The following is a 26,750-nucleotide window of genomic DNA, read 5'->3' as shown; positions in this document are numbered from 1 at the left end:
AAACCCCCTTTGAACCATTGGAGTCTGTGATGCTCTGATTACTTTTCCACATAGTAGTGGTTCTCATGGCAATCACTTCAGCCAGAAGAATTTTCAAGGTCATTGATTTCTTGGTGCAGAACCCCCTATGAATCTTCCAAAGGAACACCGCCTGATCTCTCCTTTGTGCCTAAAGTATATCATCATCATCCATTTATATACTGCCTTATCTACTAAAAAGCTATCAAGGTGGTGTGCAACAATTTAAAACAATAACACTTTAAAACAATAGAAACAACATTAAAAACAATTAAAATATTAGAACTACACAAGTAAATACCCTGTTCCAGAGAGCCCAGCATCCGATCTTTCCTTCCTCCTGCCCATCTCAGAGAGTGTGGCACAGGCTGGACATGCTCAGGGCCCCCCAAATGTATGTCAGGCACGCACACAATATCAGACGTTCTGGCTTGTGTCCTTCACTCCCACTTCCTTGGGGAGGAAGGCCTCCAGCACTGCATAAGCCAGGTGGATCGAGGTGTACATCCCAGGTCACAGCCTGCGGGATTCAAGGCCTTTTGAGACCATTGCACTTGTAGCACAGTCTGCTTGGGTCCGAGCCACTTTGGCAGCTTTCTCAACTAACATTGCTCTGACAGAGATCTGCAAGGCAGCCACCCACATTTGTCCAGTCCACGCACATTTATCGTGCACTGCAGATTAGACACGTTCACTTCTGCGGAGGCTGCCTCCAGGAGGAGGGCACTACAGCGTTGCCGTGCCTCCTCTCTGCTCTCAGCATCTCTAATCACTTGCCTGTCTTGCTGCTTGAGCCAGCTGGGGGGACATCGCGTTGTTGGCTGCCTCCTCCCTCCAGACTGGGAACAGAACGTTGGTCATGCCCTGTAGAGGCTCCCTCCAGGTTGGTGTGATGGAGGCATCCCAACTACGCCCTCCTCGCAGGCGGCTGCATTTCTTTGGTGCACGGAGCTCAGCTGTGCCACTTCAGTGAGAGGGCTCACTCCAACCTCCCTCTGTATTCCCATCCCTGGTTTGAAGGGCTCCTCCGTCTCTGTCATGTCTTGAGCCTAGTCCCGGGACAGAGCTGGGGGAGGAGCCCAAGTTCACCTGTGCTATGACAAAGACTGCTCTCGTGATCCCCGCCTTTCCTGGAGGTGGGGAGACTTAATTATTGCAGTTACTTAATTAGTTTATAAACCGCTGGACTATATCTAAAAAGACGTCTTGAAGCAGTTCGCAACATAAAAATTTAAATCACAAAACATCCAGTTAAAACGTGAATACAGAAAACAAAAAATATTTCCATATTTGAAATCAAAAGATAGATATCCTCAATTAAAACATTGAAATCAGAGAACTTAATCCATTGCTGGATGCCTCCAAGACTCTAAACTGGAAGGGAGCCTTCACAGTAAGTGACTAAGGGTGCAATCCTATGACCACTAGGCAGCCATAGGATTGGTCGGTTTCCGGGAACCAACCTTGGAGCCTGTGCTCCGAGGTGGGTTCCTGGAGAACCCCCTCCCCTCCCCCGCCACCTCGTAGGCGCAGATCTTCCCCATGCGCTGTGCTCGTAAGAGCAGAGTGAGGCAAAGGGGGGTGTTCCTGGGGGCGGGGAGAGCGGAAGCGCCGGTACAACACGTCCCATGCATTGTCTGGCCTCCCCGCCCCCACTCCAAGGTCCCACAGCTAGACAGCCGAAACCAGCTGTCCAGCTGCGCATGCTGGGCGGTTGGAGTGCGGAGGAGAGGATCCCCTCTGTGCTGCTCCTGTCATGCGCTGGATAGGCCGTTGCCTCTGCGTTCGGAGGCTGCTGCCTATCCCGATAGGATCGCTTCCTCCTGCTCTGTTCCACAGCTGCTGCAGTTTTCATTGAGCCATCCCCCATTATCCCCTGATCCTGTACCTGGTCACTAGCCACCAACTGAGCATTTAGGAGCTCCTCTCTTCTCTAAATAGCATAGCATTCTCGGGGATCAGGAGCTGTCAGCTGTGATACTTACGGCACGTGTGCTCGTGCAAACGTGCAGTAACATGATGCATGCAAAATCTAAGAAGTGTAAGATGTGAGTGGAATCTTTTTTTTATTGCTTGAAAATATTTTTGGCAGGATCAGATGAAGTCTCTTCAGGGAGGCATCGGGGCCAGCAATGGGCCACTGCTGCTCTGCACTGACCCTTCTCTTCTGTGCCAGTGCTTCCTTGTGGCTGGGGCATGTGTGTGCAGGAGTGAGGGCTAGTTGATCGGGAGACACCCTCTTGCTTCCTGAGGCAACAACAAAAATTTGGTTATTCCTGCTGCTGTTCTTCTTTGCACCCCCTCCCACATCCCCATTCCACCCATGCCTTTGTGTTCCTTGTAGTGAACTCCCCCCCCCCCCCCATGCACCAGCAGGAATTGATGGGCACTCATGCTTGACTATGGAGACAACTCTGTGTGGGACCCAAGGGAAGCAGGGGTGGGTAGTGTCCTGGGGCAGCCAGCTATTAACCCCCTTCTGATCTTCCAGACTCCGGATGGTGGTGATACCTGTAGACTCCTCAATGATGCCGGCGGCTCAGGTAAGGGGGCCAGCTGCAGCCTTCTGGTCTCACAGCCATCGTTAGTGTCACAGGCACCTCGCCTGATCCTCTGCTTTCTCTGTTCCTTTCTAGACTGAATTGTCACCTCAGCAGCAAGGAGTAGTGGGTAGGACACTAACTAGGAATGGAGTGGTTTGAGCATGCATCTCGGGGGGAGCACTGAGTGTGCAGTCCCATCCCCCCCCCCCCGCCTAAGGGACCTGGAGTGGAGAAAGGCGCATGCCCACCCAGGTCTTGCCCATTTGGGGGATATGGAAGGGCAGGCGGATGCAGAGAGGCTGGCTGGGGCTTAGGAAGCAGGGACCTCTAGGCCAGAAGCTTAGGTCCAGGCAATGGCAGAGGCCCCACGGCTCGAGAATGCCTGGCAGGCAGGACGGGAATGGGAAAGCACCTTGGCAGCTGCAGAGAACTACAGGCTGTGAAAGCTGCTTTGTAGGCTGATGGTTGTCCCAGGATGAGGCAGGGAGGTGACACTTCTGCTCTTTGCAGAGAAGCATCAGCGTTGCTTCTAGACCACAGGAGGGAGGCACCTTCCCGAAGTTGGGTGTCAGGTTAGGGGCTTGCCTTCCACGGCAGTTCCTAGCTGCAGGGGCAGGTGAATGTACTGAACTGTCCTGAGAGCCTGCAAGGTGGGACAGGACTGGCCCACCACCTCTTTCAGCGGAGTGCTCTTGTCCCCGAATTGCTTTGCAGCAGCTCACGCTCCCTCTTCTCACCCACCAGTGCTGCAGGGAGGAAGTCCGGTCCTCCTCTGTTGACACTTTGCATGTGGCTCCCTGCGTGTGCTTAAGTGAGTGTGCGCCTGGGGCTGTGTGGCTCCATCTCCGCACCGGAGGGGTTTAGAAGGCTGTGTGAGGTGCTGCTGGCACCATGACTGAGAAGCCTGGGCCACTGAGGGCTTCCCAGCCCTTGGAGCTCCTGCTGCCCCCCCCGGCACTGTGGCAGGGGCCCAGGCTGTGGCAGGCCTGCAGGCCCAGGCCCTCCTCCCAGATCCTTCAGGCACCACTGCTCTCCCGTGCGGAGTGGCTGCGTCCCCCGGTCCTGGCAGCGGAGGGGGCCCTCCGCTGCACTGCGGAGGCTGTGCTGCAGTGACCTCCCAGCCCTGCGTGCGCCCGAATACATGCTGGCGGGGTGGTGTGCTACCGGGCAGGCGCTGCCTGCCCTCGCAGCACTCTTCCGGCTGGCTCCCTCGTTCCTCCTCCCTGCCTGATGCCCCTCTCTCCGTCTTGTTCTCCCCACCCCACCCCACCCCACCCTCAGAGAACCAGGAGCAAGATGGACAGGCAGAGGACCAGGAGCCCTCCATGGCCCCCAGCGTGCCCCCCCGGGAAGAGACGGGGCTCTTCGGCAGCAAGCGCGCGCTCCGGCACGCTCAGTGCAGCTTGGAAGCTGCGGTCCCCACATAAGAGGCCTGCCCTCGGGGGCTGTCAGCAAACAACCCCAGGGGACTGCGTGGCATGGGGCCCGCTGCTCCTGCACGGACACTGGACACAACTCCCCGGGAGGCTTGGCCAGCACCTCTCGGGCTGTGGATCTCCCTCCTCTTCTCACGATGCGCTGGGGCAGCTTCTGTGCAAAACGGGGACAGCGAGCGGCAGCAGCGGTGGGCTGGGGGGGCCCTGTGGGGTGTAGCGAGTGTAAATATTGTTTGGGAGCGTGCGTGCGTCTGTGCAAGCAGCAGCTGCTGCAGTCGTCTGGCCGTTGTTTGCAGGAGCCCCAGCTGACGTTTGCCAAACAGCGGGTGAGCTGCCCCTGCACCCATGTCGTGCCACCTTCCCCCACTTCAGGGCAAAGGGTGGGCGAGGGGCAGCACCCCAGTGCAAGCTGGGCAGGGAGAGGGGAAGCCCTTGCCATGTGCTGCCGTTCCCTGCCTCTTCTGAGAGCCTGGCCATCTGTGGGTGCCACGGGCAGGAGGGGCCAGCCTGCAGGAACTGGCTTATCCGTCTACTTAATGAGGTAGGAGGGGGATGTTTGAGAGCTGCCCAGTGCTAGCGGAGGTAGAGCTGTGGGGGAGCAAAGGTAGGGGCAGGCTAGTTGCATTAGGATGTGGCGGTGCAGGTAGAAGATACAGCGAAATGGGAGGATTTGGGGGTTGGGGTGCAGGGAGGGGGTAGCGCAGGTTAGGGTGGGGATTTGGGGGCACAGGGCCAGGGAGGGGCGCACTCCATGAGTCACGAGGGGTGGTCCTGCTCCAGCGAGCGCCATGGCAAAGGCTTGCTACCCGGCAGCTCTGGCCTCTCTTCCAGATCTGTGGTTCCCTTCTGGAAAAGGCTGAGACTCCCAGGGACCCAGAACGGTGACTGGCCCCTCTGGGTGCCAGTCACGTTGCCGCTTTCCTCATTGGCTGGTGGTGAGAAGGGGGTCTGTGTGTTCTCCCGAAATCCATAAATTCGCCTCGCAGGCTCTTGCTCCCCCAAGGACAGGATGTGGAATCTCTCATCATGCCCAAACTGGAGGGCCCTTTTAACAGAACTTGTATGCTCAGTTTTAGGAGTGTGGAGATGGATGGCCCGTCTGTCTGTCTGTCTCTCTCAAGCTGCACGGTGGCTGCTTCTACATCAACAGTTAGATCTTTTTGATTTTAATCTAATTTTAGCATTTGCTTTTAATGAGCAGTTTGGGGAGTGATCGGGCAGGGTTTCAGTGACTAACGTGTGACTTCTCTAGGTGCTGGGCTGTGGCATGTCTGTCCTCTCCCAGGACACTGCAAGGGAGATCAAGACTGTAACTAGTGACATTTGTACAACCAAAGAAATCTATTTTGTGGTTCAAGGACAATAAAGTTTACTTTACATTTTAGAAACAGTTTCTTCTGTGACCCAGCAGAGCCATTGGCCACTCATGTTGTAGAGCAAGCTGTGTGACTCAAGACCTCCAGGGAGCCAACCTGTGAGGAGACCTCGAGGGGGGAGCTGGGTGATGCCTCCTCTTTTGCACTCGGGGGCCTAGGAGACATTGCAGGACTGCAAGTGCGGGAGGGGCTCAGCACTGAGTGTTGTCCAGGGGCATCAGTGCAGCCTGGTTAGCGGGGCAGAATTGCAAGCCACCTCAAGGGGCGATCAAGACAGAGGTGCTGCTGGTCAGTGGAAAGCCTCACTCGGGAACTGGGATTCAGCCTGTACTGGTTGGGGGTCATGCTCCCCTGGAAGATCAGGTTTGTGGCATGGAAGTGTTCCTGGGTCCTACACTGTCCCTGGAACTTCAGATAGCAGTGGTGGCAAAGAGTGCATTTGTACAGTCATGTGTCGTTGGCCAGCTGCAACCATTCTTGAGACAGTCTAAGTGTTGCCAGATCATCCATGCTGTGCTTACGTCACGGCTAGAGTATTGCGATGTGTTCCACGAGGGGCTGCTCTTGAAGGGTTCCTGGAAGCATCCTCTGATGCAAAATGCAGCAGCTAAGCTGCTAACTAGTGCACAGCACCAGGAATACATCACCCCAATACTGAAAAACCTGCACTGGTTGCCAGCTGTTTTCTGGGGTAAATTCAAGGGCTTAGGGCAGGTGACGTGAGGGACCACCTGTCTCCCTGGGAACCTGTTATCAAGATTGGCAGCAGAAGACCCCTCCGCTTGCTGAGGTTTCAAGACACCTCCGGTTGCAGAGACTTGCTTGTCGAGCATGTGGGAAAGGGCCTTCCCCTGTGTTGCTCCTAAGCTGGAGCACCCACCTGTCGAAGCGGTGGCTGGTCCCTGCCCTCCTTTCAGGAAGGGGATCAAGATGCATCTTTAAAACTAGGTTTTAAAAACCTTCCATGGTTTTTAATGTTGATTTTATTGTTTTGTTTTACCTGATTTCTGTTAGTTTTTAATGTTTGTACACCACATTGATTGAATTCAGAAAGGCAGTATAAAATACCAATGATCATCTAACATTTCTAATGTAAGAACATAAGAACCATGCTGGATCAGATCCAAGGGGGCCTCTCTGGTCCAGAGTTCCGTTCCCACAGTAGCCGCCCGGATGCCCCAACGGGAAGCCCACAAGCAGGACAGGACCCCAGCAGCACCAGCCTCCTCGTGCTCCCCAGCAACGGGCATATGGGGGCCTGTGGTCTCCGACAGGGGAGGCACTATGTGGCCATCATGAGCAGTAGCTAGCACTTTATCCTCCATGAATGCACAGCGCATGCCGTCTAATTTTCAGTCTTCTGTCATAATTCCTGGTGCTAAACTTGCTTTTTCATTTGCTGCAACACACTGAGTTGACTGGGGGTGGGGAGGGGGGATGCTGGTGTGTGGGCGCTTGCTAGATGGGAAGTGTAGCCTGTTAAGCCTGCCCTCTTCTGCTTCCTGCCCTTCACCAGATTGATTTTCCCAAGCTCTCCTCTCCCTCCCCCACGTTGGCAAACACCCAACAGGGAACCTCTAGTCGCGCAGTAAAAGAAGTCGCCAGCGCTTAGCCTGCACCTCTTTTTCTACCTGAGTGGCAGAGGCCCAGTTGCACCCCACTCATGAAATCCCTTCAGACTGGTGACGGAGTATGCCCGTGCGTACGCGCACACACCTCTGCATGCAACGTCATCCAGCCCATGCTGCTTGCCTTTAACAAAGAACCTAGCTCAGCCTGCCGCCTCCCAGCCTGAGCGGCTCTTAGAAGATTAATACTTCGGCAGAATTCGCCTGACAGTATTAGAGCTGCTTGTCAAATTCTGCAGGAGCCTTCAAAATGCCTGTTCTCCCCCATCTCCTTAAATTTCCTTGGCCCAACCTGCAGTGTAAGCTGCTTATCACCTAGTTCTGCTCTGGCCCTTCCCTCCTTGGAACTGTGGTACTCTGAGCTGATACAGATTGTGCCCGGAAGGAGATCCCATCCTTGCCCTTTCCGTGCAAAGATGCCTCCGCTTACCCTTTAGCAATGGAATGGAGTTTGCCATTGCAAGATCCCCTCAGGAAGATGCCTTTGTCCTTCGGGGCGAACGCTTGTCTCTGTGAACTGGCAGCGTCAGCTGCTTCTGCCCAGATGAGCTGCTGGGCCTTTCCCTTCCTCTTGGGCTCAGCTGGCAGTGGCGGCGCTCCAGCTTTCCAGCCCCTCAGGCACGCGTGAGCTGCGCTTCCCCAGCACCCTCCCCCCCCAACACACACAGCCCCTTCTGTGGAAGGACATGCCAAAGGCCCTGTCCCCTCCATCTCCGGTCAAAAGGGACCTTGGGCTGCCAAAGGCCACTGCAAGCTGCAGCCAGTCTCGGGTCAGACTACACAGGGCTGGACGGACGGCAGTCTGACCCCAGCGAGGGGGGAGACACCTGAGAAGGGGGGAGAGGGGAGGCTCTGTGCCGAAGGGCCTGTGTGGGAGAGCAGCTCGGGAGAGAGCAAGAGGCACCTTTGCAAGGAAGCTTTCATTTACGGTCAAGCCTGCCGTCTTTCTGAGTTGCGAGCGCCAGCGGCGGCAGGAGCAGCACCAGGGGGTGCTGGGGGGGGGGGGCTGTGCTACGGAAAACCAGAAAGACGTCCTGGGCTGAGCCTAGGCTGGCCTCCCCCGCACAGCGCTTGTGCTTGGCTTTCATCGGGCCGAGGGAGGCCGCTGTGGGAAGGGGGCTCTGCTAAAGCATCACTTTCTGAAAGGAACAGAGGCTTAGTCAGACCACAGCCCCCTCCCTGCACCGGCTGCACGCTGCTGGTTCCAGCAGGGCCGGGAGCTCGTGCAGACACCAGCAGCCATTGGTGCCCCGGCTCCTAGGACAGCCGGACTCTCTAGGGGCCCGGCCAGGTCTGGCAGCATGCTGGGGCCACGAGATTCATCACAGGACACACGCCCAGAGCTCAGGGTCGTTGTTTTTAATGTGCACCGCCGGCTGAGATGGCCTCCGGGGTGCTGCCTACCAGCTGCCCTTGGACAGGATGACCTGGATGGGGAGGAGCGCCTGCAGCATTTCCTCGGGTGGATGGTGACGTTTGGTGACCACAAAGAGTTTGAATTTTTCTATTCGAGCGCCTTGAAATTCAGTCTCCGCATATTCAGGCCCATCAGTTGGTCTCAGGAGGCAGCAATACCTGCAAGGTGAGGCGACAGAGCACGATGGAAGTGGGCCTTGGCCACAGCATTGGTGTCATGGGGGGGGGGGAGTCCCTGTCCTCTCCCTCCTCCCCCCCTCTGCCCGCTGTTTTCCTGAAGAAGGACCAGCATTCGGGGCAATACACATCTCCTCCATGGGGTGAGGCGGGAGTGGAGGCCGCCCAGCTCTCCCTCCCTCCATCCAACGCTCTGGGGGAGCGACTCTGCTCTTGCCCACACCGAGTCTATGATGGCCAATGAATTGGGTGGCACTCGATGGGCCACTGGCTGGGAAAGCCGCCGGGGAAAGGCCACGGCAGATCTTCTGGAGAAGGCTGCAGCTGGTGCAGCATGCCAGGTGGCCCTGCCTGGGGAAGAAGGGCCTGCGGGGGCTGTGTGGCTGGGCGCCCTTGAAGCTCAGGCAGGGAGCCGTCACGGCTGCCCCTTTCTGCAACTTTTCCAGCTCTGCACTGTCATGGAGAGCAAGAGACCAGAGCTGTCCACTGCAAGGGCCTAGATTCCCACAGGATGGTCTCCATTTTATTTCTAGCCTGATTTTTAATAAGCCCTCACATGCCCTTCTCACAGCTGCTGCGGACTGTGTGTCCACCCCGCCCCCGATCTCTCTCCTGCAGGGCTGCAGCCGTGTCTTCTGTCCTCCCAGGATCTGGGCTTTCAACGTTGGTGCTTTTCTCACGCGGACCTCGGGCACCCGATGCAGAAAGGGCCCCTGGCAAGGCAATGGATGTTTCTGGTGACAAGCAGGGGGCAGAGGCTGCAACCAGAAAAGACGCCCACCTCTCCTCCTCCAGGATCTTCCTGCTCAGCACCACCTTTGCCAGGCCTGGCTCCAGCCGGTCCAGCTGCTTCTTCACAGTGTCAAACATGTCCACTTCCATCATGTCAAAAACTAGGGGCTTTCCGTACCTGCCAAGGGTGGGGAGAGGAAGGAGGGTCTCCGCTCAGGACTGGGGCGGTGCGGGTGTCTGAGCTAGTGCAGACCTGTGCCTGTCACTCACCTGGGATGAGGCCTTCCCATCTGCCATGTCACCTGGTGAATGTCCCCTTGGCTCATCCTCTCCCCAGCTGCCCCTCTTGGGTCACAGTGCGGCACTGCAATGGAAGGAGCAGCTCACCCCCCACCCACCATCTCTCTGCTCCACATGTGGCTGATGCCCTTACCGAAGGGACCCCAGTAATGCCAGGCGAATGGATTCCACGGCCATGTCATTGGGATTCACAGTGTTCAGATAATTGGTATCACGATAGCGCAGGAAAATGGCTGCCTGACCAGAGGGATCGACAATCAATGGCCACCTGTGCAGAGAGATAGCTGGTGGGTTCTTGAAGGAGAGGGGGAGACACAAAGTCCACAGTCCACGCTGCCCAGTACCTGAAACCTCCCACATCAGCCACCCCAGGCCTCAGCACCTGCCTGCCAAGGGGGAGCACATACGCCCTGGGCTGACATCCTGGGGCCAAGGAGCTCTTGCCGGGGGGGGGGGGCAGGCGGGAGGCTGCGTAACACGGCTGCTCTGGGACGCAAGGCGTGTGCCTGCCACACCCCTTCAACTCACCGCCCATCAGCACGGATTTTTCCACCCACGTCTCTCAAAAGCACATCGTCCAGCTCCTGCATGGAGCACTTCAGGCCCCGAAACGCAGACTCTGACTCTGGTGAAAGAGAACACCGCGCCAGGGAACGGCAAGACTCTTGTGGGCCTGTCTCTCCTTTCCAAAGGGATGCCCAGCCCATCTCTTCCGGAGACGGAGCCTCCTCCGCTCCGTGCGAGGAAGTGCCCGGGCCTTGCAGGCAACTGGTGGCCAGGGAAGCCCCCTGAGGACTGGCGTTCTGGGGTACGTGGGAACATTGGAAGCTGCCTTAGGCTGAGTCACAGCCTCAGTCCACCTAGCCCAGTGCTGTCGACACTGACTGGCAGCAGCGGCTCTCCAGGGCTTCAGGCAGGTTTTCCAGCCATACCTGGAGATGCTGCTGGGGACTGAACCTGGGACCCCCTGCGTGCCAAGCAGAGGCTCCACCACTGAGCCACGGCTTGCTGATTTATGTCCTTTAACAACCTGCTGCTCCAGTCTGGGTCAGCACCCTTCCTTGCGCTTTGAAACAGTCTGATCCTGGGGAAGGAGCAGAGTGGCCTAGTCCTTACTGCACCAGCTGTGCTCTCACTAGGCAACAAGCTACAGATGGGGGGAAAGGCCGAGATATCAAGCACTGCAGTCCAGGACTCTCTGTCTGTCTGTCTGTCTGTCTGTCTGTCACACACACACACACACACACACAGAGTGAGCTTGCACCTCTAGGGGGAAGTCTGGTCACTTCTGGAACAGGTAATATTCAAGTAGGGCTTCCACAACTCAATCTTTTTGACATCTGGTGGCAGCACATCAGCATATCAATGGTACCAAACTCCAGATCTCCAGGCAACCTCCAGGAAGAAAGACAAGATAACAAAGAGTTTCCTGCCTCCTAGCTGAGCAGAGCAGAGCAGAGGAAGCTGCGCCAGCTGGTCCTGGGACTATAGAAGCAAGCAAGCTCCCAGAGAGCGAGCGATCAGGGCGAGCAAACAGGAGTTGGCCTGGGGAGTTGCAGTGGAAGAGGAGACAAAGGAGACAAAGGCAAAGAGTGGGACTCTGCTTTTAACCTCTACTGAGTAGAGGAGCAGGCACAGGCTAGTCTAGAACAATCAGAAAGCTAGATGCAAAAAGGGAAAAGAGGCTATGGAAGGACAAGACTCTCCAGTGGTGGTGACCTGCAAGGTGTGTGCCATGTTTGTTTTCTTGCTTGAGATCAACCTGCAACAAGTGCAAGTTGATTGCGCTGCTGGAAGAAAAAGTAAGAGGACCAGAGTGGTGACTGTCGACCCTCCGGGGAATGAGAACACGAAGAGTTCTGGGACAGAACGGTGGAACTGAAGCAGCAGCAAAGGGAAGACCAGAAGCTAGAAGAGCAACAGCAAGCTGAGGCAGAAGCGGGAAATGCTGAGGCGAGGAAAAATGAAGTGGAGGATACTCCTTGGACAAGGGTGACAGGAGCAGAAGAACTAGAAGCCACTCTGCACCAGTGGAAGCAGTGGAGCTGTGGAACCATTTTCAGGTACTGGAGGATGAGCCTGCAGAGGAGGACTCACAGGGGACCCTGCAGGAGAGCGAGCAAGAGGCTGAAGGTCAGTCAAGCAGAGGCGATGAAACCAAGGCCTACAACAACGAGAAGAGAAGAGGAGGAGGAGTGGGGATGCCTTGCTGCGTTGGATCGAAACCCAAATATGTTGTGAAGACCCATGGACTCGCCACGTATGCTGTCTCCCAGGAGGAGACGTGGGAGACGTGACTGAAGGGTTGCCTACACTCTAAAGCCCACTGACAGGTATCCCTTTCTTCTCATCCATGTGGGAACAAATGATACCGCAAAGCAGAGCTACGAAGAAATCACGTCAGACTTTGAAGCTTTGGGAAGGAAACTCCAGATCTTGGGGCCCAGATAGTTTTCTCATCCATCCTTCTAGTAGATAGAAGAGGGAGAAAAAGGGGAAGAAAAATACTCCGGGTGAATGACTGGCTACGAAGGTGGTGCCGACGAGAGAGATTTGGATTCTGGGGCCACGGGCTATACTTCCTGGAAGATGCTGTTAGCAAGGGACAGGTTACACCTCACTAGGGCTGGGAAGAATGTGTTTGGCCACAGCATGAAGAACTTCATCAGGAGGGCTTTAAACTGAATCCTACAGGGGAGGGAGACGTAAAGTTGGGAGTAACAATGGATGAAGGCTCATGCAGCACAACAGAGAGAACAGCTCTAATAGCTCCCAATAATAGCCTTCAGAGACATGTAGGAAGAAAGCCAGACTATAAAGCACATGGTCTTTGACATCTAAACACTAATGCCCGGAGTATGGGAAACAAACAGAACGACCTTGAACTCTTAGTACAGGAGGGAAATTATGACTTGATAGGTGTAACTGAGACTTGGTGGATGACCCCCATGACTGCAATACAGCAACTGGAGGATATAACTTGTTCAAAAAGAACAGGAGGAACAGAAAAGGAGGTGGAGCTGCACTATATATTAAAAATACATATCTCTGCACAGAAATACAGGAGGACGAGCCTGGTAGCCCCATTGAGAGCATCTGGGTTAAAATAAATGGAGCAAAGAATAAAAGGAACCTGGTGGTCGGAGTCTACTACCGGCCACCCAATCAAGGAGAAGACGAGGATGAAACTTTTGAAAAGCAAATAGCCAGTGTTTTAAGGAAGCATGATGTAGTAGTAATGGGGGACTTCAATTTCCCTGATATTTCCTGGGAGACAAATTCTGCAAAACATGGCTCCTCCAAGAGATTCCTGACTTGTGTGGCGGATAACTTCCTCCTACAGAAAGTGGAGGAAGGAACTAGAGGATCAGCTATCCTTGACTTGATCCTGACCAACAGAGATGACTTAGTGGATAAAGTAGCAGTTGCGGGAACTCTGGGGGAAAGCGACTATGTTATACTTGAGTTCTTGGTTCTAAGGGAAGCAAAAGCTGAGTGTAGCCAAATGCGCACCCTGGATTTTAGGAAAGCCGATTTTCATAAACTCAGAACAATGATCAATAAGGTCCCATGGCAAGTGACTCTAATGAGAAAAGGAGTCCAAGATGGGCGGGAGTTATTTTAAAAAGGAAATTCTCAAGGCACAATTACAAACCAATCCAACAACAACAAAAAGGCGGAAGACAACAGAAGAAGCCAATGTGGCTTCACAAAAAGCTTAGACGTGACCTGAAAACCAAAAAGGACACATACAGGAAGTGGACAGAAGGCCAAGCAACAAAGGAAGAGTACAGGCAGGTAGCACAGAATTGCAGGGATGGCATCAGGAAGGCTAAAGCTGAGAACGAGCTGAGGTTAGCGAGGGAGGCTAAAAGCAACACAAAGGCTTTCTTCAGCTACGTGCATAGTAAAAGGCAGAGGAAAGAAATGGTGGTTCAACTACTAAATAAGGATGGCAAAATAATAATAGATGACAAGGAAAAGGCAGAGGTGCTCAATTCCTACTTTGGCTCAGTCTTCTCCTGAAGAGGGTCTGTGAGCCCCCTGGCAAAGGCGAAGTACAGGCTGAAGGGGCAGGATTGCTGCTTGAGATCGATAGACATATGGTCAAGGAACATCTAATTGGTTTGACTACATTCAAATCTCCAGGGCCAGATGAACTGCATCCTAGAGTAATAAAGGAACTGGCAGAAGAACTCTCAGAACCGCTGTCTATTCTCTTTGAGAAATTATGCAGGACGGGTGAAGTGCCAGATGACTGGAGGAGGGCGAATGTTGTCCCTATCTTCTAAAAGGGTAAAAAGGAGGAACCTGGGCACTACAGACCAGTCAGTCAGACATCAATCCCTGGGAAAATTCTGGAGGAGATGATAAAGCAATCCATCTGTAAGCACCTTGAAAACAATGCAGTGATGACTCAAAGCCAACACGGATTTGTCAAGAACAAATCCTGCCACACTGTTATCTCATTTTTGGATCAGGTAACCTCCCTTGCCCCTTCAAGGATGACTGCCTTGTTGTGGCGAAGGGGCTTGCGTAACTCAGTGAAGCCATAAGCTATGCCGTGCAGGGCCACACAAGACGGACAGGTCATGGCGGAGAGTTCTGACAAAATGTGGTCCACTGGAGAAGGAAATGGCAACCCACTCCAGTATTCTTGCCAAGAAAACCCCATGGAACGTATCACAAGGCTAAAAGATATGACGCTGGAAGATGAGCCCCTCAGGTCGGAAGGTGTCCAATATACTACTGGGGAAGAGCAGAGGGAATTACCAAGTAGCACCAGAAAGAGTGAAGCGGCTGGGCCAAAGCCAAAAGGACACTCAGCTGTGGATGTGTCTGGTGGTGAAAAGAAAGTCCGATGCTGTAAAGAACAATATTGTTTAGGAACCCGGAATGTCAGATCAATGAATCAAGGTAAGCTGGAGGTGGTCAAACATGAGATGGCAAGATTGAACATTGACATCTTGGGAATCAGCGAACTAAAATGGACAAGCCTGGGTGAATTTAATTCAGGTTATATCTACTACTGTGGGCAAGAATCCCTTAGAAGAAATGGAGTAGCACTCATAGTCAACAAAAGGGTGGGAAAAGCAGTACTGGGGTACAATCTCAAAAACGATAGAATGATCTCAGTACGAATCCAAGGCAAACCATTCAACATCACAGTAATTCAAGTCTATGCCCCAACCACTGAGGCCAAAGAAGCTGAGGTTGATCGGTTCTATGAAGACCTACAACACCTTCTAGAACTAACACCAAAAAAAGATGTCCTCTTCATCATAGGGGATTGGAATGCTAAAGTAGGAAGTCAAGAAATCACCGGGATAACAGGCAGGCATGGCCTTGGTGAACAAAATGAAGCAGGACAAAGGCTAATAGAGTTTTGCCAAGAGAACACGCTGATCATAGCAAACACTCTTTTCCAACAGCACAAGAGACGACTCTACACATGGACATCACCAGATGGTCAATATCGAAATCAGATTGATTATGTCCTTTGCAGCCAAAGATGGAGAAGCTCTATACAGTCAGTCAAAACAAGAGCTGGAGCTGACTGTGGCTCAGATCATGAGCTTCTTGTTGCAAAATTTCGGCTTAAATTGAAGAGCGTAGGGAAAACCACTAAACCATTCAGGTATGAGCTAAATCATATCCCTTATGAATATACAGTGGAGGTGAGGAATAGATTTCAGGGATTAAACCTGATAGACAGAGTGCCTGAGGAACTATGGACGGAGGTCCATAACATTGTTCAGGAGGCAGCAACTAAATCCATTCCAAAGAAAAAGAAATGCAAGAAAGCAAAGCAGCGGTCTGATGAGGCTTTACAAGTAGCTGAGGAAAGAAGGGAAGCAAAAAGCAGGGGAGAAAGGGGAAGATATACCCAACTGAATGCAGAGTTCCAGAAAATAGCAAGGAGAGACAAGAAGGCCTTCTTAAATGAACAATGCAAGGAAATTGAGGAAAACAATAGAATGGGAAAGACTAGAGATCTCTTCAAGAAAATCAGAGATCTCAAGGGAACGTTTTGTGCAAAGACGGGCATGATAAAGGACAAAGAAGGCAGGGACCTAACAGAAGCAGATGAGATTAAGAAGAGGTGGAAAGAATACACAGAAGAACTATACAGGAAAGATCTTAATGTCCCTGATAGCCATAATAGTGCAGTCACTGAACTTGAGCCGGACATCCTAGAGAGTGAAGTCAAGTGGGCCTTAGGAAGCATTAGTAACAACAAAGCTAGCGGAGATGACGGTATTCCAGCTGAGCTATTTAAAATCCTAAAAGATGATGCTGTTAAAGTGCTGCACTTAACATGCCAACACATTTGGAACACTCAACAGTGGCCACAAGACTGGAAAAGGTCAGTTTACATTCCAATTCCAAGGAAGGGCAATGCCAAAGAGTGTTCAAACTACTGTACAAGTGTGCTCATTACACATGCCAGCAAGGTGATGCTCAAAATCCTACAAGGTAGGCTTCAGCAGTATGTGAACTGAGAACTACCGGAAGTACAAGCTGGGTTCCGAAGAGGCAGAGGAACTAGAGATCAAATCACCAACATTCGCTGGATCATGGAGAAAGCAAGAGAATTCCAGAAAAACGTCTATTTCTGCTTCATTGACTATGCTAAAGCCTTTGATTGTGTGGATCACAACAAACTCTGGCAAATTCTTAAAGTGATGGGAGTACCAGACCGCCTTACCTGTCTCCTGAGAAACCTGTACGAGGGTCAAGAAGCAACAATAAGAACCGGACATGGAAAAACCGATTGATTCAAAATTGGGAAAGGAGTATGACAAGGCTGCATATTGTTGCCCTGCTTATTTAACTTATATGCAGAGTACATCATGAGAAATGCCGGGTTGGATGAATCACAGGTCGGAATTAAGGTTGCCGGGAGAATTATTAACAACCCCAGATACGCAGATAATACCATCCTAATGGCAGAAAGCGAAGAGGATCTAATGAGCCTCTTGTTGAGGGTGAAAGTGGAGAGTGCAAAAGCTGGTTTGAAACTCAGCATTAAAAAAACTAAGATCATGGCATCTGGCCCCATCACTTCCTGGCATACAGAAGGGGAAGAAATGGAAGCAGTGACAGATTCTACTTCCTTGGGCTCCACGATCACCGCAGATGGTGACTGTAGCCATGACATTAAAAGACACTTGTTGCTTGGGAGGAAAGCTATGGCAAACCTAGACAGCACAGTAAGAAGCAGAGACATCACCTTGCTGACAAAGGTCCGTCTAATCAAAGCTATGGTTTTCCCAGTAGCAACGTATGGCTGTGAGAGCTGGACTCTAAGGAAGGCTGAGCGCCGAAGAATTGATGCTTTCGAACTGTGGTGCTGGAGAAGACTCTTACGAGTCCCCTGGACTGCAAGGAGGTCAAATCAGTCCATCCTAAAGGAAATCAACCCCGAGTGCTCATTGAAAGGACAGATACTGAAGCTGAAGCTCAAATATTTTGGCCACCTATTGCAAAGAGAAAACTCCCTGGAAAAGACCCTGACGCTGGGAAAGAATGAAGGCAAAAGGAGAAGGGGACAGCAGAGGATGAGATGTCTAGATAGCATCAGTGATGCAATGAATATGAACTTGAGCATGGTCCGGGAGAGAGCGGAGGACAGGAAGGCCTGGTGTGCCATGGTCCATGGGGTCACGAAGGGTCGGACACGACTTAACGACTGAACAACAACAACCTCCCTTGTGGACTGTGGGAATGCTGTAGACATAATATACCTTGAATTCAGCAAAGCTTTCAACAACGTGCCCCATGATATCCTGATGAGTAAACTAGCTCAAAGTGGGCTAGATGAAACAACTATCAGGTGGATCCACGGTTGGCTACAGAATCGGGCTCAAGAGTGCTTTTCAATGGGATATTCTCAAACTGGGGAGAGGTAATGAGCGGGGTACTGCAGGGCTCAGTCCTGGGCCCAGTGCTCGTCAACATTTTTATTAATGACTGGGAGGAGGAGGTGCAGGGAATGCTGATCCAATTTGCAGATGACACAAAATTAGGTGGGATAGCTAATACCCTGGAAGACAGAAACAACATTCAAAGTGATCTTGATAGACTGGAGCGCTGGGCAGAAAACAACAGAATGACATGTAATAGGGATGAATGCCAAGTTCTGTACCTAGGAAAAAGAAACCAAATGCACAGTTACAAGATGGGCAATACTTGGCCCAACAATACTACTAGCGAGAAGGATCTTGGAATTGTTGTCGATCACAAGCTGAATATGAGCCAACCATGTGATGTGGCTGCAAAAAAGGCAAATGCTCTTTTGGGCTGCATTCATGGAAGTATCACTTCCAAATCCCGTGAAGTACCAGTTCCCCTCTACTCAGCACTGGTTAGGCCTCATCTGGAGTACTGTGTCCAGTTCTGGGCATCACACTTTTAGAAGGATGCAGACAAACTGGAGAGGGTTCAGGGGAAGGCAATGAAGATCAGGGGACTGGAAACAAAGCCCTATGAGGAGAGACGGAGAGAACTGGGCATGTTTAGCCTTGAGAAGACTGAGTGGAGATAGGATAGCATTCTTCAAGTATTTGAAAGATTGTCACAGAAACGAAGGCCAGGATCTCTTCTCGATCATCCCAGAGTGCAGAACATGGAATAATGGGCTCAAGTGACAGGAAGCCAGATTCCAGCTGAACATCAGGAAAAACGTCCTGACTGTTACAGCGATATGACAATGGAACCCATTCCCTAGGGAGGTGGTGGGCTCTCCCACAGAGGAGGCGTTCAAGACGAGGCTGGACAGCCCTCTGTCAGGGATGCATTGACTTGGATTCCAGCATTGAGCAGGGAGTTGGACTCAATGGTCTTATGGGCCCCTTCCAACCCTACTATGATTCTATGATAAATAAGCCTAAAATGTTTCATCAGACTCCTCCTGAGTTTTCCTCCACCTGCTCTTAAGTTATCATCCCAGATCTACTTCCTGGCATTCGACCCCAGCTATGCCATGGAGGAGCACAGGCTCTGTCGGGCAGCAGGGTGGGGCAGGCAGCTGGAAGCCACCAAGTCAGTGGCCTGAGGGCCTTACCAAGACAGGAGAGCCAGCAGGAAATGTTGAAATCTCCCCACAGGCAGTACAGAGAACAGCTGAATCTGGCACCCTCCTGCGATGGACTATGTGGATCGGTCTCCCACCCATGCAAACACCTGGAGCTTGCAGAATCCCAAGCACATCCAGGTAACGGTCTAACCAGGGCAAAGGGGCCACCCTGTCCACAGCGCATGATCAGCCATGGACCTGAGCTCCAAGTTGTGAGGGCTGCTAAGGTGGCCACGATGCCCTGCGCTCCTCCAGCCACAGGGACCTCTGCATGATGTTGAGGTCTCCCCAGAACCCAAATCCAAATCTGTAATGGCCTCTCTGTATCCACCCCGTTAGGGAGTCTGCTCAGGAGCTCAGCAGCAGGGTGTGGGGTGTCTCTCTAGTTATTTAAAAGATGTCTGGGCCACCTTTCAAGGTAAAATCACCCCCGAAAGTGGCTTACATAACGAATAAAATAAAAACCCATACAATGAATAAAAACCCATACAATGACAAAAGAGCACAAATCAATACAATCAACAAATTCCAGCAACACACAGTGGCACGCTGTGAACTGACGTTGGACAGGTGGCCTAAGGCAGGTCAGTCACTCTTAGCCTAACCTGCATCATGGGGTTGTGGGAAGCTAAAATGCCCCTTAGAGCATCTTGGAGCAGGGTTGGGATACACAGATCCATATCCAGACAAAAAAACCCAAGAGAGTCTTGTGGGACCTTAAAGATTAATTATATCCAGAAAGAAACATGGGCCTCACTGTGTGTGTGCGTGCGTGCGTGCGTGAGAGAGAGAGAGAGAGAGAGAGATCAAAATCATTAGGGAACTTTTCCAGCCCACAGGGAACAGCTTACAGAGAAGCAGCAGCTCTTGTTCCCTTCTGCAAAACTCCACCATGGAGGGGAAGGGGGAGTTTTTGGCTATGAACGCTCCAAAGTAACCTCTGATGGCAAGAGTGGGAGTTGATGGTGGCCATTTGCAGTGATGTCTGAATACAAAAACACAAAGTCGGACTAGCCATGAAGTGTTTTCCTGGTCAGCGGGAAAGGCAACATACAAAAAAGGGTTAACTCATAAGAACATCAGAAGAGCCCTGCTGGATCAGACCCAGGTCCGTCTAGCCCAGCATTCTGCTCACACGGTGGCCAAGCAGCTGCCCACCGGAAACCCGCAAGCAGGGCATGAGCGCAGCAGCACCCTCCTGCCCATGTTCCCCAGCAGCTGGTGTACACAGGCCCACTGCCTCTGGTACTGCAAGTAGCACATCGCCATCAGGTAGCCATTGATGGCCTTTTCCTCCAGGGATTTGTCCAACCCCTTTCAAAGCCATCCAAACTGGTGGCCATTGCTACATCCTGCAGTAGCGAAGCCCATAGTTTAACTCTGCGCCGTGTGAAGAAGTCCTTCCTTTGATCTGCCCCAAATCTCCCACCTATCAGCTTCAGGGGAGGACCCCACTGGGCTCCAGTATTCTGAGAGGGGGAGAAAAAGGTCTCCGTCTCCACATTCTCCACACCAGGCATAATTCTATACACCTCTATCGTGTCTCCCCTTGCCCTCCTTTTCTCCAAGCTAAATAATCCCAGTGCTTATAACCTTTCCTCATAGGAGAGCGGCTCCAGCCCTTTGATCATTCTGATTTCCGTTTTCTGCACTTTTTCCAGCTCTACAGTATCTTTTTTAAGGTGTGGTGACCAGAACTGGACACAGTATTCCAAATTCCAAGTGTGGTCGCAGATTTGTATAAGGGCAGTGTTGATACTGGCAGTTTTGTTCTCAATTCCTTTTCTAATTATACGTAACATGGAGTTTGCCTTTTTTTACAGCGGCTGCACACTGGGTTTGACATTTTAATTAAGCTGTGCACTGCAACCCAAGACCTCTTTCTTGGTAGATCACTGCCAGCTCAGGTCCCATCAGGTTATACTTGAAGTTGGGATTTTTTGCCCCAATGTGCATCACTTGAAACTTGGTTACATTGAACCACATTTGTCATTTAGATGCCGATTCTCCCAGTTTGGAGAGATCCTTTTGGAGCTCCTCACAATCCCTTTGTTTTAACCACCATAAATAATTTGGTGTCATCGGCAAACTTGGCCACTTCACTGCTCACTCCTCATTCCAGTTCATTTATGTACAAGTGGTCCTAATACAGATCCCTGTGGGACCCCACCATTTACTTCCTTCTACCATTTATTCCTACACTCTGCTTTCTGTTCTTTAACCATTTACTGATCTATAAGAGGACTTGTCTTCTTATAAGACTTGTCCTCTTATTCCAAGACTGCCAAGTTTGCTCAGGACTCTTTGGTGAGAGACTTTGTCAAAAGCCTTTTGGAAGTCCAAGTAAACAACATCTACTGGATCACCCCTGTCTACATGTCTATTGACACTCTCAAAGAATTCTAAAAGGTTAGCGAGACAGGACTTACCTTTATGGAAGCCATGTTGATTCTTTTTCAGCTGGGCTTGTCTTTCTATATGCTTACTAATTCTATATTTAATAATGCTTTCAACCTGTTAACCCGGAACAGACATTAAGCAAACTGGCCTGTAATTTCCCAGATCCCCCCTGGATCTCTTTTAAGAATTTGGTGTTACATTGGCCATCTTCCAGTCCTCTGGTACAGAGGCTGATCTTAGGGACATGTTGCATATTTTGGTTAGAAGATCAGCAATTTAATATTTGAGTTTTTTAAGAACTGTACGATGGATACCATCTGGGTGATTTATTAACTTTCAATTTGTCAATAAGGTTGAGAACTTCCTCTTTTGTCACCACTGTTTGCCTCAGTTCCTCAGACTCCCTTCCTGAAAACATCACTTCAGGCACCGGTATCTGTCCTATATCTTCTGCGGTGAAGACTGAGGCAAACAGTTCATTCAACTTCTCTGCGATCTCCTTGTCCTCCTTCAGTACTCCTTTAACTCCATTGTCATCCAGCTGTCCAACTGCCTCCCTAGCTGGTTTCCTGTTTCTGATATATCTAAAGAATTCTTTATTGTTGGCCTTGATATTGTTAGTGATACGCTATTCAAAATGATTTTTTTTGCATCTGTTATTGTCTGCTTGCATCTCCTTTGTGTAAGACTGTGCTCCCTACTGTTTTCCTCATTTGGGCAAGACTTCCCTTTTCTGAAGGAAGCCCTCTTTTTCTTGACACTGCTCGTTAACCATGTCGCTGACCTCTTGGACTTGGTGCTACCTTTCCTAACCTGTGGTATACATTTTAGATGAGTTTCTAATATTGTGGTTTTGAGTAACCTCCAAGCAGTTTGAAGGGATTTAACCTTCTTGACTCCCCTTTGAACTCTTTTTCATCAGTTCTCTCACATTAGAGAAGTTTCCTCTTCTGAAGTCAAATGTGACTGTATTGGACTTCCCGGGCAATTTTCCACTTAAATATTTATTAAATCTGATAGCACTGAGGTCACTATTTCCAACTGGTTCAACCACATTTTCATCTTGTACTAGGTCCTGGGCAACACCACTTAGGATTAAATCCAAGGTTGTTTCCCCTCTGGTCGGTTCTATGACCAGCTGTCCTAGAACACAGTCATTTAGGGCATCAAGAAATTTATCTCCTTTGCCGTGACTGGAACATGCATCTGTATCTAGTCAATGTGGGGTAACTGAAGTCACCCATTATTACAACGTTTCCTCATTTGGATGCCTCCCTGATCCCATTTTCCATCTCAAGATCACCCTGAGCATTCTGGTCTGGGTGATGATAGTATGTTCCTAGTACTAAAGTAGTTTTGGAGCCTGGTATTGTCACCAACAGCACTTCTGTGGAAGGGTCTATCCCTTTTAGGTGTTCGAGTCTGCTTGACACTATGTCCTCTCCCCCAGTACACCCTCCCCTGTCCTTCCTGTAGTTTATAGCCAGAGGTAACCATATCCCACTGGATCTCTCCATTCCACCAGACTTCTGTAATACTCACTATATCCAGGTTCTCCTTTAAAACCAAGCACAATTGCAATCAAAATTATTCAACCCCATTGCAAATTAAGTTTATTATAAAAATTTACAGACTTTCAGCTGTTTGCAATGAACAAATCAAACAAAAGCAATTGAAATAGCTCAACACAATGGATGCTTCAAGTGGTTTCCCCAAATTCAACTGAAAATGCAACTTATGATGACTTCTCCAGTTTCAAAATTATTCAACCCCTTCATGGCAAGCATCTTTAGTACTTAGTAGAGCACTCTTTTGCTGTTATGACCTGCTGCAAATGAGATGCACAGCCAGACACTAGCTTCTGGCGGCGTTCCTGAGGAATCTTAGCCCATTCCTCATGAGCAACGGCCTCCAGTTCAGTAATGTTCTTGGGTTTGCGTGCTGCAACCGCCTTCTTCAAATCCCACCAGAGATTTTCTATGGGGCTCAAGTCAGGTGACTGTGATGGCCACTGTAGAATCTTCCAGGGCTTCTTCTGCAACCAAGCCTTGGTGGAGTTTGAGGTATGCTTGGGATCACTGACCTGTTGGAAGGTCCACTGACGCCCAAGCTTCAGCTTCCTCACAGACGGCATGACGTTTTCTCCTAGGATTTGCTGATACTTCAATGAATGCATCTTGCCTTCCACACACTGCAGGTTTCCAGTGCCAGAGGATGCAAAGCAGCCCCAGAGCATCACTGAGCCACCACCATGCCATGTAGGCAGGGTGTTCTTTTCAGCGTATGCTTCATTCTTCTTCCTCCAGACATACCGCTGATCCATCGGGCCGAAAAGTTCCAGTTTTGTTTCATCGCTCCACAGAACAGAATCCCAAAACTTCTGTGGCTTATTTATATGATTTTGAGCATATTGGAGCCGACATTTCTTGTGCTTTTGGGTCAGTAGTGGTGTACGTCTTGGAGTTCTGGCATGGAAACCTTCTGCGTTTAGTACGCGCCTTACTGTGCCCACTGAAATCTCGGTGCCTGTCGCCATCAAGTCTTTTGGAGTCACTCGAGGGTTTTTCTCAGCCTGCCTTCTCAGAAATCTGGTTGTGGCCGTTGATAGCTTCCTTTTTCTGCCCCCTCCAGGTAGTGTAACCACTGTTCCTTTAGTGCTGAACTTGCGAACTATGCTTCCTACAGTGTCTCTAGGAACATTCAGTGCCTTCGCTATCTTTTTGTATCCTGTTCCTTGTTTGTGAAGGGCGATGATCTCTTAACTTTTTGGACCGTTCTTTTGACATAGCCATATTGCTAACATGCAGTCACACGTGGCACTCAACAAACCCCTCGCCAGCTCAGGTATGTTGTGTGTTCCAGCTCAAGCACACCTGGTGCAACTACTGAAGCCCTTGATTTGTTGCATCAGTAGTGCTTGAGACAACACCTGTTTTGCATATTTGTGCTGTTGTGAGGGATTCTATTCAGGGGGTTGAATAATTTCGAGACTGGAGAAGTCATTATAAGTTGCATTTTCAGTTGAATTTGGGGAAACCACTTGAAGCATCCATTGTGTTGAGCTATTTCAATTGCTTTTGTTTGATTTGTTCATTGCAAACAGCTGAACGTCTGTAAATTTTGACAATAAACCTGATTTGCAATGGGGGTTCAATAATTTTGATTGCAACGGTACTCCAACTCTGCCATTTTGGCTTGGAGGCTTCTAGCATTTGCATGGAAACACCTATACATGGTGTTGCTCCCCAGATCTTTCTGGCTGGCCATACACTCGTAGCCTATTTCCTCCCCTTCTACATTTAGGCGATCAAAGCATTTTCGTCTTCATCCCCTTGGGATGATTTAACCTGAACCAAATGCTTCCTAGCTCCTGTCAGCTTTTCCCCAGGGTTTAGTTTTAAAAACTGCTCTACTGCCTGTTTTATGTTTGCATCAGCAGTCTGGTTCCATTTTGGTTCAAGTGCAGTCCATCCCTCTTGTACAGGCCTGGCTTGTCCCCAAATGTTCCCCAGTGCCTAACAAATCTGAACCCCTCCTCCCTGCACCACCATCTCCTCCACGCATTGAGACTCCTCAGCTTCACCTGTCTAGCTGGTCCTCCACATGGAACAGGTAGCATTTCCAAGAAAGACACCTCGGTGGTCCTAGATTTCAGTCTCCTACCGAGCAAGCTACATTTGGCTTCCAGGACCTCACGCCTACATTTTGCCACATCGTTGGTGCCAACATGAGCCGTGACCACTGACTCCTCCCCGGCACTATCTAGATGGTGTGTGATATCTGCAACCTTCACACCAGGCAGGCAATTTACCACGCAGTCTACATGCCCATCAAAAACCCAGGTATCTATGTGTCTACTGATCAAAACTCCCACTACCACAAGCCCCCCTCCCCCTGGAGGCACATCCTTGGTTTGAAAGGTTATTTGCTCGTCTTCTAAGGAATGGATCCCTCTGAAGGAATCATTTCTCTCCTTCCCCAAGACCCCCATGACCCCAGAAGAGCTGTCACCCTGGGAGTGGGACACCGCTATTAGGTCCCTAAAGATCTCATCCACCAACCTCTCTGCCTCTCTTAGGTTCTTCAGGTCAGCAACCTTGGCTTCAAGGGAACGAACCCATTCCCTGGGGGCCAGGAGCTCATCACATCACGTGCACACCCATGACCTCTGTCCAGCAAGCAGCCTGTCACACATGTCGCACTCAGTGCAATACACTGGATAGCACCCACACCCCTGCTAGCTTTCTGCCTTCATAACTGTTTTTTTATTGGGGTGTGTTTTACCTGGAAAACTTAGTTGTTACTACAAAAAAGTGGGGAATTTATTTATTGATATTTATGTACATTTACTTACTATGACTAGGGAAGGGAGAGTTGACTGCCCTGGCTTCCTTGCCCCGTTACTAAACTCACACGCACACGTGCTTAACTCACTTGTGTGCTGATACCCCTATCTTCCTTAGAAGGAAGAGAAGCATCACCCAGAGCGTCAGTTTTTATTCCACCCAGAGAGACAGAACCCCTCAGTCACATGCCTTGGCTTCAGCTTTATATGTAAAAGTTAAAAACAACTTTCAACTACAGAGCAGTGAAAATAGAAGAACACATGTAAAAGAACAGCAAGGAGTGGTTCCAGTGAGCCCCTAACTAGCTACCTCTGGGTATCTCGCAAACATGGTGAGCAAAACAAGGTATCAACCCCTTCCAGCAAATCTGAACCTAGCTGGGAAGGACTGAATGCTGCACTTCCCGCTGACCAGAAGGACACTTCGCGTTAAGTCCAACTTTCTGTTCTCGGTTAGCGGAGGAGTGGAGCATATAAGAAAAGTATGTCCAAAAACAGTATCCTAAATCAAGGTGGGAAAAATACTTTTTATAAAACCTGATGACCAAAAAAGGTTCAGCCAAGGCATGCTTATCAATTTTGTAATGATGGATAAATGTCGAGGGATTCACCCAAGTAGCTGCCCTACAAGTATCTTCAAGTGGTGCACTGGTATGCAAAGAAGACAAAGCAGTGGCTCCCCTCACTAAATGAGCCATGATTGTTCCTTGAGGAGTACGGCCCTGGGACACACAGGCAAGGTTAATGCACTCTCTAATCCATTTGCTGATGGTGTACAAGGGACACTTTTAGTTTGTGCTCCCATCTTATAGGAGACAAACAGACCATCAGAGCGCCTAAACGCTTCAGTCCTTTTGACATATACCCTGACTGCCCAACGAATGTCAAGCTTGTGCAACCAGGGCTACCAACACATTTGAGAATACTTGGGGGGGGGGGGCAGAGGTTGAATGGGAGAGCCTTGTACTGATATTGCCTATGTCCATAGGCAAACCTCAGAACCTCCTGAGAGATGCCTGAATAGGGATAAGCAGGCAGACCTCAGTGAGATTGACTGACATCAAAAGCTCTCCAGGATGGATGGCCTCTGCAATGGATTTCCACTGCCTCAAGAAACTGTTTAGAAACCTCCAGTTGAGGATGATTCAACAATCTCTTCTTCTGAGAAGACAACTGTGAAAACCTTTCAGCAGAAGGTCCTGGCTCTAATGTCATAGAATCATAGAATCAGAATAGTAGGGTTGGAAGGGGCCTACAAGGCCATCGAGTCCAACCCCCTGCTCAATGCAGGAATCCAAGT

At 50.5% G+C, this 26,750-nt stretch overlaps 2 protein-coding genes across 21 annotated transcripts in view; one reads left to right on the top strand and one right to left on the bottom strand.

Moving 5' to 3' along the window:
• SCRIB (scribble planar cell polarity protein) overlaps positions 1 to 5,382 on the top strand; it is a 102,405-nt gene extending 97,023 nt beyond the window's left edge. For 13 of the 14 annotated variants that reach the window (XM_084854643.1, XM_084854651.1, XM_084854645.1 and 10 more), the window contains 2 exons: positions 2,510 to 2,561; positions 3,843 to 5,382. In XM_084854643.1, the coding sequence (XP_084710769.1) occupies positions 2,510 to 2,561; positions 3,843 to 3,988 (198 nt within the window). In that variant the 3' untranslated portion in view covers positions 3,989 to 5,382. Of the gene's footprint in view, positions 1 to 2,509; positions 2,562 to 3,305; positions 3,431 to 3,842 lie in introns of those variants that run through there. The other variant, XM_084854640.1, reaches the window with a different exon arrangement.
• A 989-nt stretch (positions 5,383 to 6,371) lies between these two features.
• The window catches only part of IQANK1 (IQ motif and ankyrin repeat containing 1), an 89,116-nt gene continuing 68,737 nt past the window's right edge, over positions 6,372 to 26,750 (bottom strand). For 5 of the 7 annotated variants that reach the window (XM_084854667.1, XM_084854673.1, XM_084854668.1 and 2 more), the window contains exons 12-15: positions 10,155 to 10,251; positions 9,760 to 9,894; positions 9,376 to 9,504; positions 6,372 to 8,576 (exon numbers count right to left, since the gene is read on the bottom strand). In XM_084854667.1, the coding sequence (XP_084710793.1) occupies positions 8,402 to 8,576; positions 9,376 to 9,504; positions 9,760 to 9,894; positions 10,155 to 10,251 (536 nt within the window). In that variant the 3' untranslated portion in view covers positions 6,372 to 8,401. Of the gene's footprint in view, positions 8,577 to 9,067; positions 9,505 to 9,759; positions 9,895 to 10,154; positions 10,252 to 26,750 lie in introns of those variants that run through there. The other 2 variants (XM_084854672.1, XM_084854669.1) reach the window with 1 other exon arrangement.

Source organism: Heloderma suspectum, chromosome 4, assembly GCF_057233095.1.
Source record: "Heloderma suspectum isolate Gila_16-S chromosome 4, 16-S_ref, whole genome shotgun sequence".
In the NCBI taxonomy this organism is placed as follows: domain Eukaryota; kingdom Metazoa; phylum Chordata; class Lepidosauria; order Squamata; family Helodermatidae; genus Heloderma; species Heloderma suspectum.
This window is presented reverse-complemented; position numbering and strand designations above follow the sequence as displayed.